Source organism: Moschus berezovskii, chromosome 26, assembly GCF_049115385.1.
Source record: "Moschus berezovskii isolate FMDL1 chromosome 26, NW_MosBer_1.0, whole genome shotgun sequence".
Classification (NCBI taxonomy): domain Eukaryota; kingdom Metazoa; phylum Chordata; class Mammalia; order Artiodactyla; family Moschidae; genus Moschus; species Moschus berezovskii.
Window position 1 is genome coordinate 29,738,013 of NC_142485.1, and position 21,198 is coordinate 29,759,210.

Here is a 21,198-nt window from a genome sequence, read left to right on the forward strand (position 1 = left end):
GCAGGAGACTCAGGTTTGATTCTTGGGTCTGGAAGATCCCCTGGAGGAGGAAATGGCAACCTACTCCAGTGTTCTTGCCTGGGAAATCCGATGGATAGAGGAGCCTGGCAGGCTGCAGTCCATGGGGTCACGAAGAGTCAGACAGGACTGAGCAGCTGAACACAGTATTTCCTGCCCAGTGAAGCATTTAGAATGTTACCAAGGTGAAGTACAAATGTCAGGCACAAAACTCAAGATGCCTCAGGGTGTTGATTTTTAGCTATGCGATGATTTCTTCCAGATCACTCCAGGAAGCAAGGCGGCAGCTGCCAACCTGTGTCCTGGAGATGTCATCCTGGCTATTGATGGCTTCGGGACAGAGTCCATGACTCATGCTGATGCACAGGACAGGATTAAGGCAGCAGGACACCAGCTCTGTCTCAAAATTGACAGGTGATCTTTAATTAATGGTGGTAAAATTTGATCTGTTTTGCAGGAGAACCTGAACCAGAACGATAAATGACCTTATCCTCCAAGTGAGGAAAAATATTGCAGGACCCAGAATTTTAACTGGCTTTTTTATATGTTGGCCACTTTGGTCCGTCCTTCACTGAAGTCAGTCTGGTAGCTGTTAACAAAGGATTTCTAAAAAGAATTCTCTGGAATGTCAGAATAATGAAAGAGGCTAAAAGAATTTTTTCCTTCACTAACCCAGTTGGTCGACCGAGAAAATAGTACTGGCCACATAAACATCGAACAGCATGTCTAGCTACACTGCTGTTCTAAACATGGTAGAGAATGGAATGGAATTTCCAAACAGAATCTCCTGCTTGCCAAAGTGTGATCCTATTAAACTCTGGTTGCTAATGTCCTGTATGCTGTTTTCTGCTTTGTACTGAATTCAGCCTGGAAGAATCTCACAAGGTATGAGAGGACATGGGCACATGAGAGTTTTTAGACAAGGAGACATTTCTGATCAAAAAAATATTAGGAAATAGAACCTGATCTTTTGCCATCAGACCCGAGATCTGGAACTGAATTGTGAAAAGAATGATTTGTTGCCGTGATTAGCATGTGTGTTTATCCTGCCACTGTTGTATCCACAGTTTTCCCTGCTGTGGTCCAGAGGACACAGTCCATCAGCGAGTCTGCCATTTCATGGGGTGAAACTGACTCTGCCCCGTCTCTGCATCACCTGTGCTCCTCCAAGCACATAGTTCCGTAGGAGCCACACGACCCCAAGTAGATGCATAAGAAGAGTTGGACGGAGCCCATGTCCTTGATGCCAGCAGCAAATCCACCTGGCACATCATTCACTGCCTCCTGTGGTGCCCTACTTAGGACAGGAGGGAAGCTGAGGAGATCCGGGGGGAGCCCTGTGGTCATCTTCAGGGCAGGTCGCCAGGATCTCCCTCTCCTGTATGCTTCCTGCATGCACGGCAGACCCGCTTTCTCCAGAAACTCTATGGTGTCCTCGTTCAAGTTGCTACCATCGAATATCACAGACTGTCTGGCTTAAGCAACAAACATTTATTTCTCACAGTTATGAAGGCTGAAAGTTCAACATCAGGGAGCCAGCATGGTTGGGCTTCCGGGATTCACAAATGCAGGAAATTAAAGTGTATTAAAACTAGAAGTCCCATTAGAATTTGGGTTTATGAATTTTATTTTTATTTACAGGGCGGAAGCTCGCTTATGGTCTCCACAGGTAACTGAAGATGGAAAGGCTCATCCTTTCAAAATCAACTTAGAATCAGAACCACAGGTATGAATTTTGGAGTTAAATGATGTTCACATTATGAAGAGAAGTATTCTTACGTAAATATCTTGTTAAAAGACAAATGTGTTCTCATTAGGGAAAAAGAGGTTATATCTATGTACAGTCTGCTTATTTTTTTCATTTTTCATGATGGACGACTGACAAATGACCATGAGGTAACCCAAGAAATTTAAGATGTTAAAACAAAGCAAAACAAAAAAAGGGTCGAGCATTTGAAACAGGTGTCTCTAATCTAATAGTTATTGTGACCTTCAATTCCTCAAGGTCTTCCCCCAGCTCTTAGGTTACATCCTTCTTTAATTATCAGTTCAGGCATTCCATAATTAAGTTTACTCTAAGAAGAGAGTTTTGCATTATGTAATCACAATGATATTCTGCCTATGCAGCTGAATTACAAAATATAAAGGGTTTTCCCTTCAGGCAACTCTAATGAGTTAAATTAATCTAATAATCTGATGCTTATCTGTCTACTTTCAAAATCCCCAAAAAAAGGAAACAAATTGAAATTAAACTGACCCCCAATTGTGCTGTGTAGACAGTGTAATCAAGAAAAGGAACCTCTGCTTGGTTAATGCTCCCCACATTTAGAGACACAGACAGACATAGTTTGAATATTCCCTTTTAAACAAGTATCACTACTAAACTGATTATGTCTAATGAAAATGAACTGAAAATATATTTATAATTTATACTTCAGCAAGGTTTCCATTTTCAGGATCATCAACTCCTGAATTTGTCCCTCAAGTGAAAAACGTGAGGGGCCTAAGCCCTCATTAATTTTATTCTTGGAAAAAATACATGGAGAGTGCATATTACATGTGTCTCATAGGACTTCTAAAGATTGAAATAAAATAAGATAGAAAAATAACTTGGCATACTGAATTGCTCTTAGAGAGATTCAGTTCAGTGGGCACTCTCATTATGACTGGGTGTGACACTCCCTCCTGCCAGGCTGTGATCAGAAGGTCTCCTGGCCTTTCCTGACAGTGGAGGCTGCCTATGTGACAGAGGCTGAAGGTGGCTTAGCCTGGCGTCAGAGGTGGGTGGGTGAATAACACCTGTCATCAACATCTTCTTTGATAGAAGAAAAGGTTGGAAGGAGTGAGAGCAAAGTCCTCCAGGCAGAGCGGTCACTTGTGGACAGCCCTTGGCAGTAATGACCAAACCCACCTGCTTCCTCCAACCCTCATCAGCTCATCACTTAGAGGCAACACAGGAAAACAGAGAGCATGTGGTGCTTTAAAAAGCAGAAACAAACAAACAAAAAAGGAAATTTAAGGTTCACATACATGCATATATCAACACCCCCCCCTCTCCTATTACTAGGACAAACTGGATAGAATTCTGAATTTCCTCGATCCATGTAGAGGACACAGCGAAAATTGTACGGCACCCTTCTGCACATTTCTATTCAAAATTTCTCCTAATTTTTTAAACCCGATTTCACTGATACGAAAATAAGGGACCAGCTATACATGTTTGACCGAAGTGCCAAATCCCCAGTGATCCCTGATTGTGTTGGAGCACCCACTCAGGCACATGGATAATTCGGCAAGTATGGATTTTATTAAGCACAGGGTAAGCTGAGAGCTTGCTGCGAGCCTGTGTTTTTCTATCATCTCCCCAGAATTGGAACTTGTCTGACCTTTAATCTTTATTGCAGATCCATGAGTTTTAATTTATGACTATGGTTATTCCAAGACTTAATTTTAAAAGATACTCCAAATGTTAAATACCCTGGCCTCTTGTCAATCGTTTGTTAGTGCATGTGTCCTGCATTTTGGGGTCAGACAATATAAATATTTATGATACTACACATGGGGAAAAGATAAAGAATGGGATAGTTTTTATTAAAAAAAAAAAAAGAGAGAGAGGTGAAAACTGAGTTGAGGGCTACAGAAGTCAGTCAGATGGAGCCTCTGAACATTCCATTAGACCGAGTCATGACTAACTTCTTACTTGTACTCTTTCTCTAAGAGGCTGGTGTTTGAAGGGCTCAGAGATAAGGACCATTTCTGTTCTTCCCCTAAAGGACCAAAATATTCCTACTCCTTATGACCCTCAGCCAGATTTATGCATCACCAGCTCACATAGCTTGGCACTTCAGGAAAGACCTTCCCTACAAAATACAGCTAAATTTCAGCATAACCTCTGCTATCTGAAAATAACATAGCACAAACGGGAACAAAATGTAGGGATAAGTATCAAACAGTGAATTAACTTGTGGACGGAGACTGAAGAACTGGCCAAACTGTACTTATGTTTGTATTCATTTTCTAAAAAAATTAACACAAAGCTCTGCAAAGAAATATCTTGCAAACGATATTTTTTCTTTCCCCAAATGAGAACTCTACAAATAAAGCAACCCCTTCTGAACAATAAAGGTGTGTCAGTCTGAAAAACAAATGCCAGTAAGTCTTTAAAATGCCATTGTATATGAATGGTAAAATGTTGCGTTTGAGTGATATAATAGTTGAGTTCTTGTTTCTCAACCCAAGTCAAACTTCTGTTGTAAGTTATGTGACCTTTACTATTGAACTAAAACACTATTTTTCCGTTTTAAAGGCAATATATATTCACTGGGGGGTGGGGGTGGGGGGAAACCATGACACCCTACCATGCAAGTACAATCACAAATAATAAAATGTGAGTGTATTTTTTTTCCAGCTTTTTCCCCTAGGAATAGGTTTAAGCTTTGGGAACTTTTTCTTATACAGTTATAGTGATAAATGATACTAAATTTTAACATCTAGATTTTTTTCATTTTTCCATGCTATTATTAAATAGCTAAATTTTGATTTTATGAATTCAGACTCCAATCTTAGGCTTAGAGGTTGTTTAGATCAACCCCTGGCCATTGGATAAACTCCTTCTGGACAATCCTGAACATGCCTATGAGCAGATGGGTGCATTTTTCCATATAAAGTATAGTAAAGGACAAAAGGTATGTGTTAGAGTTCTTTGTCCTTCTTCAAAGGTCACATTCTCCAATAAGGCATTACCCTCATATTCGTTTAATATTAGCTGAACTATTCAAAATTATAATATAGTTATCACAAAACAGGAAAGATGCTTTTCAGAAATAAAAATGCTGTTTTCTAAATGAGATAAGACTGCATCCTTTCCATAAAAGGTTTGACAATAAAAACATATTATCTGCACAGTCAAGTAGGGTGCAGAAGTAGGCTTGAAGTTGTCATATTTTCATGAAATAACTTTATTCTGCAATGTTTTGATAACTGGATGGCAGCCTGCCCAAAACAAGTCTTCATAAAATCCTCATGTCCCCAAACTCCTCCCCACTGACTTATGGGAGAACACTTGAAACAGATCACTGAAATGAAAATATGAGTGGTTTTGTTTTTCATTTAAGGGGTGAGCATGAGGATGGGACAGGGATTGTTGACAAATTTCAACCATGATAAAATATAATCATTTACTAAGTGTGCCTTGATTTGAGCTCTTGATATAGTTTGTTTCCTAATTTTGCCACCGTTTTTTCTTATAAGTAGCTCTGCATACTGTCACACGTGTATCAGACATGTTGTGTCAAAGCTTGTCATTGCTTCAGTTCTCAGACCAAATATTTATTCAAGTAAGAAACTGGAAGGTGAACTCTCTTTGAATGACAAAATCTCTGAGATCATTTCAAGGACTGGGGAGATTGCTGTCAAGAGCTGCATTCTCCCAGTGTCAGCAGATCTCTGTCAAGTTACTTAGCTTTCACTCAGGCAGCTCTAGCATTTCATTAATTCAAAATATTATTCTTTAATATGAGATCCTACCATTTAAAAATAATATTGAAAAATCTAATTAATCACAATAATTACCTATTGAATTCCTAAGAGATAAGAATCATTTAGATTCTTTTGTCTGGGTAGAAGAAACACAAGAGCTGGACTATACTGACTGCTAGATAAAATTTTTACAGTATTTTTCCATTACTAATGATTTTCCAGGAAAATATAAAAAGGAATTAAAGTAGAATAGCAAGCTTCTAATTGGTCTTGTCTTTTGATTCTGTTTGACCATCAATAGTGATGTAAGACTTGGATAGAATGTTGCCTCTCTGTGCCATATTTAAATTTTTTGTTTACCTTTAGTATATACACTTCATTGTGCTTTTTTGGAATAACTCCAGCAGCCCATAAACTAATGCTTTGCACAGCCTGAATACAAATGTTTGAAGCTTGTATTAGAAACACTTCCTTTTAGGATCTGAGTAGAAAAGAGAGAGGGTTTTATTGTTTCATTTTAACAAATTACACTTTTGTGACATTTGCAATATATAACTAAAACCGAAAATAGCAAAGAAAAGCTTGGAGCTAATTAACTTATGTGCTGCTTTTTGAAGTACTACTAGGGGCTATTATTGCACAAATATTTTCAGAGAAGATGCCTCACTTATAGGTCAGTTGCCATCTATGTTTATTTATCATTTTAAGACTAAGAAGAAATAAGGGCAAAGACTTTTTTTTTCTCATAAAGTCATCACATTATGTTACCTAATTTTTTGTAAAATCAATATTACATACCAAGATCTTTAAAGATCTCACTTTTAAAAAAAAAAGCTAAATTCCACAAAGCTTGAGTCCTTCAGTACTTCTTTATATGCTCTTTTAATTAACCCGAGAGATTTATAATACACCAAAATTAAACTGAACTGAACTGAAAACTAAATTAGGCAATTAGCCTTCTGTCTTCTTTCATATCCAAAGTGACAAAGGCTTGAATCATGTCCATCGTCATTATTTACAATTATTTCCCATTTACTTTTTCTCATGCCATAATAACGGCTAATCATAATGGTTAATCATAAAACACAGCCAATCCAAATTCATTATTAAGTCAGTCAAAGCAATCAGATGGTACCGCTGTATCAATCTTTGCGCACATTTTCACATATTCTGGGATTCAGCACTTTTCTAAAGCCACATTTGATTGTTTCAATCATTCTGGTCTCTAATATCAGCAACTACATTGTCACTCAACCAACTCCTAGGCAGTGAGCCATTATTCTGGAGATTAAAGATTGAATCAATAAGATATGAGTCAAGTCAATCATACTATAGAATCACAGACCTTCTTTTCAAGTTCAGGATGCTATTAAAATATGCTGTCCAAAGTAGTTGAGAGAAAAGCTCTTATTCACCACATTACAGATTTTCAGGTACCATGAGATTTGGGGCAGTTGGAGTCAAAGACTCTGTTAGGGCTAGTATTTGAAGCTGTACCCCATTTGCCTTGTCATAGCTACTTTGTAAGTGGGCTTTTTCCAATAGGCCTAAATGGTGGAACAGGGAGCATATGTGATGACTGCCTGCTCAGGAGAACCAAAAAGAAGCATTGTTCTGGTTGGGTCCCTAAAGTAAGTTGTTGGCATTCCCTGAAATCCACGCAAAACTGTGGTTCCACCCCTAAGAGAGGAACACAAACTTTTTTCTAAAAAGCACACTCCCACACCTTACTCATCTATAATCACAAGGGGAAGATGACACAAACAAGAATATTACTAGATGTTTTTAGTTTTTAAATAAAAATAGTCTCCATTAACATTTCAAGTATTCATAAATGTTTGTACTATTTGAGATCTCTGTGAAACACTGTTGGTGAAGTCACGAAAGTAAAGGAAGTTGGTGTGAATGTGTGAGTGAAAATAATGTGAAGACTGATCTTAACTAATTCTGCCAAATGAGAAGGTTTGAAAGAGAATCAGCTTGTGTGTATTTTAGCATTTGTTTTTGGTTTTCTTCTGTTGTTTAGAAGAAGAAAAAGTTTAATGACTTGACAAAATTATCCATGTGTATAAAAACTGGAAAACTCAATTCCTACATTGAAAGATAATAACAGAGTTTCAGGTCATTCAGGCATGTTTCAAACTCATAGTTTTGGATTGAAGTTTGTTCTTTTTCCTGAGCAATAAAGTGAAAATGCTTTTGTAAATCACCTACATTCACTGTCTCTGAAATGCTGACCTAAGTCTTTCTGCAACTAAAGTAAACTTGAACCCACAATATGAAATCAGCACAATAAAAAGGGAAGGTTTTCTATAAATGTTTTTCCTGCTTTCATAATGGAAGTCCTTTAATTTCTATTATTTTTTCAGAATTTAAGGTTATATCTTAATGCAAATTAAGAATTTTGTTTGTTGTAGGAATTAAGGAAAAACAGGGAAAAGACTTGATTAGTTACAAGGATGCAGGACAGTTATTCATAAATGTTCACTCCCTTTCTGATTGCTTTAGTCTCCCACTTCCTAAAATGCGGGAAATGTTAAGAGAAATTTTATCTAAGTTCTACTTAAGAAAGTGTTACACAGAATCATTTTTCTAAGCCAAAAATCTTATTTTTGACACAAAATTTCTGGATTGAAATGAGTCCTACAAGACTTTCTTAGATGAAGTCAGTAGCGAGCAGACAAATGGTACAATATTTGCATTATTTTATACTTCAAATAATATCAGTTCCTTTGCACCTTAACATATGGTGACGTTCACAACACATACGAAGTTCATGGCAAATGTAGTCCTCCTTTAACCCTGCCATTAATCTCGTAGTGGATAGAGAAGCCTTGATTAACGAGAGCGGTGCTGTGGGTTTGCGCGCTAATGGCTTTGTTGTGCGTTCTGTGGCTTTGTGTATTTTGTCTGCCGTTGTACAGGAGTTCAAACCCATTGGTGCCGCACACAACAGAAGGGCCCAGCCTTTCGTTGCAGCAGCAAACATTGATGACAAAAGGCAGGTAGTGAGCGCTTCCTATAACTCACCCATTGGGCTCTATTCAACCAGCAATATCCAAGATGCGCTTCACGGGCAGCTGCGGGGGCTCATTCCTAGTTCACCTCAAAAGTAAGTATTCCACTTGGTTTCGGGCGGCCATGTTCTCAATGGTGATAGTTAGGCTGCTTTTCCTTTCGAAAGTCCAGCTCTTGCTGTTCGATTTTTACTTTCCTGAAGGCACGGATCAGATTTTCCTTTTAAAGACAAGCATCTAGAACATGGTTCCAGGGTCCAGTCTGCCAGTTCCTGAAAGTTTAGTGAATAGATGGTTGAGAGGAAGAAATCGCTCTGGCTCCATCATCACCCTTCTTACTCATGTCAATATCTGGTGATAAATAATCCTTTCTGTACAATTATAGTGCATTTAATTTTATCTGAAATATATATATCTATTAATCCTCCACTGAGGGGCTCTTTAACGCTTTGTTTTTACAGGATGTGAACTACTTTGAACACAAGCACAACGTTCGGCCCAAACCTTTCATAATCCCAGGCCGAAGCAGGTCATGAGCTTTAAGATGGTGAAGTGTGGAGTGCATGCCTCCTTAATAAATCCTACTAATCACCAAGATACATAACTCTTAGGTGTTTGGAGTGACTTTTCGCTTTTTTGAAGCTTACTGCAAAATCAAAAGAAACAAATTCACCTAGCGGAGACTAGCAGCCAACTCACCTCCATTTCTGAGACTAAATATTGACAAGATTATAGAGCTGTGAAATATTATGCAATCGCTGTGTGTATTTATAACTGATACCCCGGCTGCTCTGAGAATCCCATCCAGAACACAGTGACCTTTGAGGTCAGCAGACATACCCTGTCCCAGGGCAGGATGGCCCAGTCAGCAGGAACAAACATGAAAACCAGCCCCCAGTCAGGAGTAAGGAAGCAGGTGAGCAAACGTGGAAAGGCTGCTGCAGCTTTCTGTGTTTGACGGACTCCATTCATCCCATCTCAGCACCTAGCTCTCACTGTGTCATCAGAGCCTGCTGGGTAATCCCATTCATTCTAGCTCTTACATAAATAAATTTGCATTCTTATGGATACTTGTGTGGCTTCCCTGGAGGCTCAGCTGGTAAAGAACCTGCCTATAATGCAGGAGACCTGGGTTCAGTCCCTGGGTCAGGAATATCCCCTGGAGAAGGGATAAGCTACCCACCCCACTATTCTTGGTCTTTCCTGATGGCTCAGATGGTAATGAATCCGCCTGCAATGCAGGAGACCTGGGTTCAGTCCCTGAGTTGGGAAGATCCCCTGGAGGAGGAAATGGCTACCCACTCCAGTATTCTGGCCTGGAGAATTCCATGAACAGAGGAGCCTGGTGGGCTGCAGTCTACGGGGTCACAGAGAGTCAGACACAACTGAGCGACTTTCACACATGGATACTTGTGTGGCTTCCCTGGTGGCTCATATGGTAAAGAATCTGCCTGCAATGCAGGAGACCTGGGATCAATCCCTGGGTTGGGAAGACCCCTGGAGAAGGGAATGGCCACCCACTCCAATATTCTTGCCTTCGAGAATTCCATGGACAGAGGAGTCTGGCAGGCCACAGTCCATGGTGTTGCAGAGTTGGACACAACTGAGAGACTAACATACATACATACATACACACATAAGATACTTGCCAAGGAGGAGAGGCCACTTGGAATTTTTCCACTTGGGGAAAACAAGTATAAGGAGAGAGTTGGGAGGAGGGAGATTTACTGGGTAACCCTCATGGATAACTGTGCATAGACTGGAATAATAATGAGCAAGATCTCTTCTTGTCTGTCAGAGAAATAGATCATCATCAGACGATCCTTTTCAAATCTTCTCTAGAAGTTAAATTCCAACCTACGAGGAAAGAAATGAACTCCCTGTATTGCCACATCAGGAAACAGTGACTTCAGGAAACCTGAAGTCCTCTGACCTCAGCTCCATCAACCAGCCCAGAGGAAGGAAGTGGGGGTTAGGCTGGATCAGCCCTAACAGATTAGTGAACAATGATCTACATCAGGTGTCCCGATTGGTGGTCCGTAGGTGGAGTCAATTCACAATGTTTTCTTTAACTCTCCCGTTGTTTAAAAATATGGAATTTAGGTCAGTGCCTGAAGATGGAACATCTACTCTCGATCTTGGCAGAATGCCCTTAACTCCCATGTGTATGACACCTGGCCCATTTTCATATATGTGTGACCCTCCTGGCCCCTGAGACATCTGAGTTTATGCTGCTTGCCATGGATGGTCAGTCATCACTTGATATATGATTTCCATGTGCAGACCTTCCCATGAGCTAGAGTCAGGGCCAGAAAATGACCTCAAAGTAAGCCAATTTTGTGATATCAGACTCAGAAAGAGGAAATGGAGTAAAAGAGCCAGAGAAAGATGCTATTAATAATAAGGCAATGACTACCAAAGACATCTGACCCCACTAGAATGTAAGCACATAATATCTCCACTACCAAGAAATGAGGCTAGGACAGTAAATGCTCAGCAAATGTTCACTAGATAAAGGAACAAAATCTCAAGAGTACCTAATTAGACTTCCTGAATAGCAAGAAGAATCAGGAGCTGTTATTCCTCCTGCATACTGGCAGCTTTGAACAATCCTTTTTGGCTTCTTTTAGTTTGTTCCTCCTTCATATTTCATTCCCCTCTACATCCTTCTCTATTTCCCCCCATTCAACAGTTTTCTAACCCCACTCTCAATAACATAAAAATACTGGATTAAAAGTTAAAATGCTCTTTTACTATTGAATAAATATATATACATACATCTTCCTAAAGAAGCATAGTAAAACAGATATATTTGCATTCTTTTGAGGTTAACATAAATGTAAGCTCACTAACATGAGCTATAGAACTCCACAAGGCTTGAGTAAAATGATACATTAGAGTAACACAGATCTTGTTTCTGCTAAAGACCAGTAATATTTAATAGCAAAATTCAGGGTAAGGCAGCGATTCAGGTACGTAATGCCCTTCTTTTATATTTTCATTTAATTCAAACATGGTGATAATGACAAGCTACTCATAATTTTTTCATTGTGACGTGCCTTTCAATCTAGCTAAATTTAGAAGAGGGGAGAGGAAAAACAGGTATGAAAGGATTTGCTTAAAAAACAGGTACCAGTAAACAAACCTTAAAAAATTCTAAAAATGCTTCTATTATCCTCCCTGTCTTCCTGTGGCCCCTCACTATTTGCTCTAGCTTCCGAATTTCTTGTTCTTACCAAATAATTCTTCATCAAGGTGGAATTTTGAGTGGCTACTTACCTTGTGATAACTACACCATTAATAAACAACTTTTGAATCAGATGTAAGTTGGAGATACCATATAGTCATCTCCCTGGGTCTTAATAATAGTTAGGGTTCTTTTAATGGTTTCATCGTAACTGACCCATATTAAAAGACCAGTTTTTCATATGAAAGTATGTAAATGTTTAAAGCCAAAACTATCATTAAAAATACATACAAGGCATTTTATGGATCCAAGTGATAAAATACAATCCGGTTAGTGGTTTTTGGACAAGCTACTTCTGGAAGCATGTCCCCAAAAGTCCATATACACAGCAGGGAAATGAGTTCTGTGTCTAATGATCTATCCAGTTGTATGATAGTAATTGAGTGTATCATCAGCCTTACAGGTTGCCAAGTCAATAGCTCAATGTCATGAAATTTCAGCAGTATCTATCTTTCCAAGTCACAGGAATAGGTCATGCTGACCCATGATCATCTTCACAGTGACTGGAGTCCATGAAAACTGTTTTTTGGCATCAGTTCAAGAGCTTATTTAAGATCGTTCCAGAAATGTATAAAAAGATAATTGTCATTTGCTTAGGTTTTATTTCCTATGTGAACAGATAGACATGGGCCCTTAAATAGAATGATTAAGAAACTAGGAAATAGAAGACACAATCTCTGCTTAAACAAAATTATATACACAGACATGCATGTATATAAGAACACTAATAAGAGGGGAAAAAATAATATTAATTACAACTGTAAAATAAGTTCTATCTGTAAATTCCAAGTTAACCATAGTTTACATCTCCACTATCTAACACCATGCCTGGCACACAGTAAGGTCAGAATAGTTATAAAATGCTTGTGAAAAAGGTTCACTATTTTAAGCTCCAGTCTCCCAATACTGAAATTCAGTGTTTCAAATCCCTGCTGCTGCTGCTGCTAAGTCACTTCAGTCGTGTCCGACTCTGTGTGACCCCATAGACAGAAGCCCACCAGGCTCCCCTGTCCCTGGGATTCTCCAGGCAAGAACACTGGAGTGGGTTGCCATTTCCTTCTCCAATGTGTGAAAGTGGAAAGTGAAAAGTGAAAGTGAAGTTGCTCAGTCGTGTCCGACCCTTAGCGACCCCACAGACTGCAGCCCACCAGGCTCTTCCGTCCATGGGATTTTCTAGGCAAGAGTACTGGAGTGGGTTGCCATTGCCTTCTCCGTTCAAATCCCTAAATTACAATTTAATAAACATCATTATACTGAGGTCAAATCAATATGATCCTGACTGAACTTCACTCTGAAATTTCATTTCTACTCTTTTATCAACTGAAGTCAATTTCAGCAACCAGTGTAGTGTTAAGCCTATGAAAATGGTGAATAAACCACTTGATATTTTTGTGTGTGATCAACCAATTTACTGACTGAGTTTCAGACAGGTTCTCAACAGCCAGGAAGTGAAGGAGCACATTCATATTTACCTGCTTCGTTAGTCTGTGCAGGTCAAATTAGATAACACAACCCAAAAAATATTTTTTGTAATTTATTTAGCGATATGAGTTGCCCAGACTAACCAGGCTGCAATACTGATGAAGCCAACAAAATCAATCCTCAATATATTGAGTTTGGGGTTTTTGCTCTCTGTATGGGCCTGAGGTTGACATTAATAGCCCTAGAGAGTAAATGCAGGCAGGGGCCTTACTTGAGCCCTAAGGGAACACTGACTTTGATATAAACACACCATATAAACTCTTCTCTGCCTTGAGTTTACAGCAACGCTAACTTGCAGACATGATAGAAGCTTACATCAATACTAATATTTCCTTTGGCGTTGTCTTAAATGACTATGCTTTAAAAAAAAGAAAACAATATATTCCATTTCTCAAAAAAAATGCATTTGTCATGCTGCATTTAAAATGCATGTAGAAAAATGACTTTCAGTCATCAGTATGTCAGTTATGACTAACCTCATATCTGTAGAGAATTCTATTCAAAGAGAATATGAAATTTCTGTAGTTGTTCTTAAAATTGCATGACTGGCCTTTCTGATGTTTTAGTAAGTTCCTTTAACTTGACTTTAAAAGGAAATGAAAAATATGCATGAAAATATATATGTGCTTTCAAAATTTTGCAAGAAATAGCTATGTATTAAGGAAATATAGATACATATCTTAGCCCTAAGTTGTATCCAAAGAGTCTGAGATCACTTTATTTGCTCTCTAATTATTAATTTCAAGGTGACAAGCATTTATTGGCTATTTCTAGGACCTATATTAAGTCACCAAACAGTTTCTTAAAGTGTAGTCTTCACAAAATTAGAGAGTTAAATAGGAAAAGTTAAAATAGTAACAAAATATGTATAAAAAGTCATAAAACAGAATCTTTATCACACAACCTCAAGTTGCCAATTACTTTGAATTAAGCCCAACTATATTTCTGAAAATACTTATTTTGCAATGTTTAGCCTAAATATTTGATTGGATCTTCATGCTGCATATTCATATTACTATTTGTGTAGGATCATTCATTAATATTTTAATTCTAAATACTGCAGCTCAGATAGGTAAAAGGATTCCAGCCAATGCAATTCCCCTGAGCCACTTCCTTTATACACAACTCTTTTCCCATGAAGCTTTCACCTAGCAGAGCATATTTTATAGTACAACAGAGCCAAAAAATGCAGTGTCACCAGTATCCTTTAATTCTGTGAAACTTTTTTCAATCGTGAATTTTTAAAAGTGTTCCCTTTCTAAAATTCTAGCCAGAAATAAACATCTCTCTTCCATTCGATTTAATTCACCTCTTACTTTTAACCTCTCTGTACTTGTTGTCTGTGTCCCCCTGTCTGGATTTTCTGGTTCCTTTGTGGTCTTCTGTGTGATGTGGTCATTAACACAGTGGATGCAGCACTCCGTCCGGTGTTGACGGTGGCAGCGGACGTAGCACCCCTTCTTCTGTCAGCACTCTTAGTACTATTTGCCCAGGTGACTTGAAAGTTGCTGCTAAGATGGCCCCTAACATTCCTTTGGAAATGGAACTTCCTGGTGTGAAGATTGTACATGCTCAATTTAATACACCAATGCAGTTGTACTCAGATGACAATATTATGGAAACACTTCAGGGTCAGGTTTCAACAGCTCTAGGGGAAACACCCTCGATGAGGTAATGAGAGTCTTTCTGAACCGTGGGCATATTAACTAAACACATGGGCACTGTGGACTTCACTGTTATCTTGTGACATTGTCTTAATTGAAAGAATGCTTTCAAGAAAAATAAGTACTAAGGATTTATTGCAGATATCTAGGCCTTGTGATAATGGCGATTTGAGAAATTAAGCAAGCAGAGTTTTATGTGACAGATAGCAATAAAATGAAATCATGGCAGGACGAAATGTACATGTCTTTTGAAAAACTACAATGTACTTTACAAATGTACTTCTCAAAAGTGATTTATAATCTGGGATACTTTGTTTCTTCTTTGGGTATCAAAAACTGGGTAAGGGATGGGAGGTTCAGAGAAGTTTTAAAAGAAATGATATCTTTTGTCTCTTCTAATGGCATCTTGTGGAAGAGTTAATTATTTTTCCATTTATTATTTTTGCCATGAGTAAGGGTTTGTAAGTGAATATCTCAGGCTACTAATGTAGATACCTAATTTCCATTGGTCTCTATTTTGACTAATTTCTTCTTTATTATGCATATTTGTTCAAAGTACTTTTCAATTAAAAAGATTTATTAGAAGATAAAACCTTATTACTTCTTTCAATATTATAGAACCATTATAAAGTATTATAATGCTTACAAGTGCTATGTAACAATATCCCAAAGATAGCCCTTGGGATGAATACAATGAGATAATAATAGCATAATGTATTTCAAAGCCGTTTGCAAGGAGCTTCAGAAAGGTAAGACGATTATTTCCAAATATGATATAGGTAATAAAAATTTCTGCAAATAGCAACTACCTTTTGTAGATAATGCAATTAAATGACAAGATAGTAAAATATTACAGTGCCTGACATGTATTTTTATTGTGGTATTTTTTATTGTTCATCATGAATATATTTGTAGAAAGTTTATTAAAATAAATCATCTATCATTTTTGTAAGTGAATTATAATGCAGCTATTTAGTAGCCTATACAACCGACTTCTATGTAAAAGTGACTATGTTATGCACTTTCAAACACTGACAAGTTGAATTCTTCGATTTACAGGCAAAATGTTACCTTGATTCAGGAGTTAACAAAACTAAACCATACACTTTTGGTTTAATATCAAAAATGAATCTGAATTTTATTAACATCTTTATGACTGAGATAAACTGGGCTCACTCATGCACTATCACACGTATGTGGTCTTCTATTTCTAAAAGGTTAATTTTGTTCACATTGTAATTATATATCCATCAGACACACGCATTATTTTTTAAATTACTATTTCCTAACAACGTTTCAGTTGCCCTCTGAAGGATTCTTCCACATGGAGAAGTGCTGAAGTGACCCCCAGGTTAATCAATGATATTATTAAGGCAACCGTGTGAATTCACATTATACTTAGCTATAACAGAGATTAACTTGAGAATACTGAATCTCTGGGAGTTGCTGTAAATATAGTAGTCACTGCTTATTGACATCTTGTGTCTTCCTGCACGTACACACGCTCCTGACGTGGCTTTGCCTACCATGTTGTTTCAGTGAACCCACGGCCTCCGTGCCCCCGGAGTCAGATGTGTACCGGATGCTCCATGACAATCGGAATGAACCTAGTCAGCCTCGCCAGTCAGGCTCCTTCAGGGTGCTCCAGGAACTAGTGAATGATGGCCCTGGTGAGCAGTCCATGAATATCTGCTGAGACGTTGTTGACAGAGGTTATTGCAAGGGTCAGGGGAAGGGAGGGCAGCAAGCATAATGGGAATGAGAGTCTAAAAATTGATTTTCATCAGTCATCAAATGACTCTTTGCTGTAAAAGGATTTGGTGTTGCCTGGTTTAGGAGAACATCCAGAACATATTTAAGGAGCCACCAACTTGATGGTAAAAGAGCATCAGAGATAAATCCTATCTCAGTAGTCAAGGGCTAGTTCAGCTTAAGGATCATAAAATACTGCAAGATTTCTCAGCCTCCCCCATATCCCAGGCTATCATAATCATCAAATTTTTTAGATAACACTGGAATGAACACTCACTACGTTCCAAATCCTGTGCCGAGCTGCTTTGCACATGTGATCATTTAATTCTCACAATAACTCAGTGAGGTAGGAGCTGTTATTTTTCCAAAGAGAAAATGAGGCATAGAGAGGGCGGATTTCCACAAAGCCACACAGCCAATAAGAAACAGAGTTGGGTCTCCAGTCCACTCCTGGGGTCTTCAGAGTTCATGCTCTTACCAATGATTTTCCATGTCCAAAATGTATATACTGTCCTTCGGAAGTTGCACAGAAATGCAAAATGCCCCATTAGTATAGCCATTATCCAAAAAAAAAAAAGGAAAATAAGTGTTAGTGAGGATGTGGAGAAATGGGACCCTTGTGCACTGCTGATGAGGAATGTGAAATGGTGCAGCCACTGGGTAAAACAGTATGGCGGTTCCTCAGAAACTGAAACGGGAGAATTGCCATGGGATCCTGCAATTCCGCTCCTAGATGTATACTCAGAAGAAGTGAAAACAGGGACTCAAACCAGTACTTACGTACCAGCATCCACAGAAGCATTATTCACAACAGCCAAAAGTTGGGAACAACCTAAATGTCTATTCACACATGAATGGAAAAACATAATGTGGTATATATTCATAAAGTCCACTATTATTCAGCCTTAAAAGGGAATGAAAATTCTGATATATGCTGCAACATGGATGAACCTTGAAAACATTCTGCTAAATGAAATAAACCAGGGACATAGAGACAGATATTGCATGATTCCATTTATATGAGGACCTTAGAATAGTCCAGTCATAGCGACAGGAAGTATAATAGATGTCACTAGGGTCTGAAAGGAGACTGAAATACAGTTTCTGTTTTAGATGATGAAAATGTTCTAGAATAGGTATCAGTGACGGTTGCACAAAATTGTGACCATACTTACTGCTACTCAATTACACACTTAAAATGGCGAAGATGGTCCATTTTATGCTATGTATCAGTTCAGTTCAGTAGCTCAGTCGTGTCCGACTCTTTGAGACCCCATGAATCACAGCACGCCAGGCCTCCCTGTCCATCACCAACTCCCGGAGTTCACTCAAACTCACGTCCATCGAGTCGGTGATGCCATCCAGCCATCTCATTCTCTGTCGTCCCCTTCTCCTCCTGCCCCCAATCCCTCACATCATCAGAGTCTTTTTCAATGAGTCAGCTCTTCGCATGAGGTGGCCAAAGTATTGGAGTTTCAGCTTTAGCATCAGTCCTTCCAAAGAACACCCAGGACTGATCTCCTGCATACTTTACCACAATTTAAAAAAGAAAGATGCAAAATGTTCTCTGTTCCTTTGGGCATTTTGTAACAGCTCCCTACAACAACAACAGTTTTTAACTAATTTCATTTTGTAAGGTCCTGTTTCAGAATAAATTATGCTTGAACAGATCCTAGTTCTTTCCAAATGATATTGTGGGTACGGCTAAGAATTCCTCAGGTTAAAGTGCACACCTTAAAATAGAAGCAAAGTATAAACCGTAGCCAGCTGCTCCCTGGCCATAAATGGAAGCACTTTGTTTTTCAGATGACCGTCCTGCTGGAACTCGGAGTGTGAGGGCTCCAGTTACAAAAGTCCACGGCGGTGCTGGAGGCACACAGAAGATGCCATTCTGTGACAAATGCGGGAGTGGCATCGTGTAAGTTTCATTTTCAACCCAAAATTCACCATCAATCTTGGCGTCAGTTCCCTGTTTCTTCTAGAAGAGACTTTAAGTTTTACAAAAAACAAATTTCTATTCAGCGAACTGAAATATAAATGTCCACAACATTTAGGGCAGTTTGACCAGAAATCCTTTAGGTGTACCCCCAAATTATCACAGAATGTGAGCTGGAAATCCTGACTTATAATTTCAGGTATTTGTTCATGAAAGGAAACTGCCCCAGAAGTATATCCCAAAAGTCATTTCCGAGAATCATGACTTCACTTCAAAAAGCCCTCCCTCTGTTGATGCATAGTCTTTGAATTCTTCCTTTTCTGTATAAACCCAGGGAAACAAATATGGGGGTCATCCAATTGTTCATTAAAGCACATAATCTTTAGTCAATTTCCTAAAGTTGCACAAATACTGAAATATGATTTTTAGACACACAGTCGGCTTCCATCTTAAGGGGCTTTAGGTGTAAATAGCCACCCTTGCTAGTTTCAGATCTTCAAGTGAACCAGATCATTTCAGTCCCTCCACCTCCTGGACCATGGCAGCACATCTTCCATCCCCTGTTTCTGTTCCCCTGTCACTAGCTCTCACACTGAGGAGCTCAGTCTAGTCACCCAGGAGGCACCCCAGGAGGGCGGGGGAGGGAGAGAAGCCTGCTTATAGCGCAGAGGGGGCTGGAAGACAGAGAAACAAGCAGGACAGGGGGCTGGGGGCAGAGAGGACCTCGTAACACAAGACAGGTCGTGATGTTACCCAAAGTATTGGGGTGGCCAAAAAGTTCGTTCGGGCTTTTCCTTATGCTGCAGTGGACAAACCCAAAAGGATTGTTTTGGCCAATCCAACAATTGTTGCTCCCAAGTTGGAGTAAACTGCAGTTTACTGTCAAAATGCAAGTGTACCCACCCATGGAAATTCCATCTCTGCCCTTTGATGTGTTCTGTGTTCCATAGAGTGGACGCTGGCCCACCAAGCTAGACAGTTTAAGCAGAGGGACTTTGGTTGTATAGACAACAACCTTGGTCACAGTCCAATTCCTTTGCGGAGGATTATCTGCATCATCTCTCCTGCTTCTAAAGAAACAATGGGGAGAGATCATGAAGTAAGATCCTATTATTTCTCTAAAAAAAAAAAAAGAAAGAAAACTTGCTTGGAAAAAAAAAAAATCTGAAAAACATTCACACGTGAACAGTGGAGAGAAACCCGTGAAGATTGATTGTGGTTGTCTTGGCTCTTCCTGGCAACTGCATCAGTTCCACAGCTGAGCCCAGTTTTACAGCTATTGTTTCCTGAATGTGAAACACCTGCCTTACCTGCAGTGTTGTCTCCCTTTGGGTCATGTTTTTGGCTGTGTGTGTGTGTGTGTTCACAAGGGTCTCCTTTTTCCCACCAGCGGTGCGGTTGTGAAAGCACGGGACAAATACCGGCATCCGGAGTGCTTTGTGTGCGCCGACTGTAACCTCAACCTCAAGCAGAAGGGCTACTTCTTCGTGGAGGGGGAGCTGTACTGCGAAACTCACGCCCGGGCCCGCACGAGGCCCCCAGAGGGCTACGACACAGTCACCCTTTATCCCAAAGCTTAAGTCTTAGGCAGAGGAGCACGCACACACCCATGCGCACCTACACAGGCTGGTGTTAATGGCTTTGGGCAGATTTATAGCAAAGGGCTGATGCCAAATCTAGAACCAAAATTTTAGACACATTGTATTTTTCGGAGAAGGAATGGGAGGAACATGCCTGCTGTAACACAAACATGCATTCAACTGTTTTGGGGGGAGCTTAGCAATAACTTAATGGCATTTAAAGCAATACTTTTTTCATGTCATTCTCCACAGTTTACATTTGTATTATTATGACCATCAAACATGTAAACATCAAGATATTTGGGGAGTCCAGTTGTCTTTCCTTAACCAGCTGATTTTGCAATTCTAGTAAATACCAAATGACAATCTTGTATTCTAACAAAACCTGCAGTGTCTGTTATCTGTTTCAACAATTACAATGCATGTCAGGGAGAAATTCTCTAGATCTCTCTAGTTTCAGATTCAGTCATACTGCTGGATGCAACATAACATAATAAATTCATAAAATATTTTTAAAATACCTAACGAAGTGGCACTCGCTGAATTCAGATAAAATCAACATTCCAATGAGGGAGCCCAGTCCTAACTTGTCGTGTACAACTCGGGTTGTACACAAGTGACAACTCAGATATTTTAAGGAAAACAATATGGTTTCTTTAATTTTTATAACTCATTTGCTCTTTCTTATGAGCCCACAATTTCTGCTGATTGGAGGGGAAGTTTTAAATTTGCTAGTTAAAGGTGATAGTCTCAGATTAAAATGGTTTCTGTTGCTTTGAAATAGTCTCTTTCGTCTTAAATGTCTCTTTCAGATAAATATTCAAAGTTCAGTCTCCATCAAGGCTAGTTCTTTATTCTCAAGGCTCACCTCCACCACTGTCTCCTCCCAAAGATGGCACCTCCAAGAGGAGACATTCAGGGGACCCTCTGGGGAGGAAAGGGGCTACTGCTGTCCTGGGGTCCTGCTTGTATTCTCTGCTGAAAATCCATGGTTCCACTTGTGTTGTTTTCTCAACATAGTTGG

The 21,198-nt window shown here is 39.2% G+C and overlaps 1 protein-coding gene across 3 annotated transcripts in view; it reads left to right on the plus strand.

Moving 5' to 3' along the window:
- The window catches only part of PDLIM3 (PDZ and LIM domain 3), a 32,812-nt gene extending 11,857 nt beyond the window's left edge, over positions 1-20,955 (plus strand). The window contains exons 2-8 of one of the 3 annotated variants that reach the window (XM_055416429.2): positions 281-432; positions 1,660-1,744; positions 8,975-9,042; positions 14,650-14,913; positions 16,446-16,576; positions 18,465-18,576; positions 19,985-20,955. In XM_055416429.2, the coding sequence (XP_055272404.1) occupies positions 281-432; positions 1,660-1,744; positions 8,975-9,042; positions 14,650-14,913; positions 16,446-16,576; positions 18,465-18,576; positions 19,985-20,174 (1,002 nt within the window). In that variant the 3' untranslated portion in view covers positions 20,175-20,955. Of the gene's footprint in view, positions 1-280; positions 433-1,659; positions 1,745-8,420; positions 8,609-8,974; positions 9,043-14,649; positions 14,914-16,445; positions 16,577-18,464; positions 18,577-19,984 lie in introns of all 3 variants that reach the window. The other 2 variants (XM_055416430.2, XM_055416431.2) reach the window with 2 other exon arrangements.
- Positions 20,956-21,198: the final 243 nt, after the last annotated feature.